At 54.9% G+C, this 1,034-nt stretch overlaps 1 protein-coding gene across 1 annotated transcript in view; it reads left to right on the top strand.

Annotated features, from left to right (window-relative positions):
- The first annotated feature begins 420 nt into the window (after window positions 1–420).
- Window positions 421–1,034, top strand: part of TMEM81 (transmembrane protein 81) — a 1,998-nt gene continuing 1,384 nt past the window's right edge. Inside the window, exon 1 of the mRNA XM_057387221.1 lies at window positions 421–983. Coding sequence (XP_057243204.1) covers window positions 877–983 — 107 coding nt within the window. The 5' untranslated portion in view covers window positions 421–876. The remainder of the gene's footprint in view (window positions 984–1,034) is intronic.

Raw genomic sequence — 1,034 nt, 5'->3', positions numbered from 1 at the left:
AACACTCCAGCAGCGCGTTATTCCTCAGGGATGCCCAAGCACCRCACGGATCCCGCTGGAATCTCCTCTCCAAGCGATTTCCTGGGATAGCCCCGGCAGATCCGTCGATTTGGGGTCAGATCCCTCAGGAATGGTCAAACCCTCCTGGGGTTCTCCCCTGGAATGTTGGGGCCATCGAGCCCCCGCTGTGACATCAGAGCTGCTCCCATGGGGACGGCCCCAAGGCCTCGAGGGTGCGGTGGCAGCAGAGCCAAAGTAGCTCAGAGCTCCCCGGATTTCCATGGATCAGCCCCAGTAGAGGTGGGAATGTCGGGATGGGATTCGGGAAACGCTCCTGACTCCGGGGTGTGYTTGTGGCAGTCAGGGCKGGGCAGGGCCTTCRTAAGGAATTGGGATTTTGGGGTTTYTGTGTGCYCCACWGCGTTRTTTGGGGGATTCCAGGAGTAATTCCTGCTGTTATTTTGGAGTTTGGTGGGAAAACAAAACAGGAGGTTTTCCTTTGTTTTTGCTTTCCCAGTGGGAATCGTAAAATAATGTGGGAAGTTTACGGAGAAGGGAGAAGTGCATCTCTGAAATTGCCAAATCCACCCAAAATCGATGGAATTCGGGCAGAGTTGGATTGGATCCGATGGTCAGAACATTCCGCTGTCCCATTCAAAGAGCATTCCCGATGGAATTCCCAGAATTCCCACCCTGGGGTGTCCATAACCATTTCCTATCTCTTTTTTTAGCCGTGCTTCCCACCTAGGCACCCGGGAGGATTTTCCCTGGGTGGAAGGATTAGTTCCGGTGGGATGTCAGGAACGCTCCGAAGAATCCACAGGATCCATGGAATGATTTTGGGGAGTTCCAAGTGCTGAACCAGCGGAATCTCCGATGGAGAGCAGTGCCGCGCTGGCGATCCTGCTGTGTGCCCTGTGCCTGCCAGCAGCGCTTCCCTCGGGATCAAAATCGGGATCGGAACTGGGATCGGAGCTGGGATCAGAGCTGGGATTGAAATTGGGATCGGAATTGGGATCGGAACTGCGATCGGA

The sequence above is a fragment of the Malurus melanocephalus genome, unplaced genomic scaffold, assembly GCF_030028575.1.
Source record: "Malurus melanocephalus ecotype Western Australia unplaced genomic scaffold, MMel_1.1 scaffold_1157, whole genome shotgun sequence".
NCBI lineage: Eukaryota > Metazoa > Chordata > Aves > Passeriformes > Maluridae > Malurus > Malurus melanocephalus.
The sequence above is the reverse complement of the archived record's forward strand: the minus strand, read 5'-3'. Positions and strand labels throughout refer to the sequence as shown.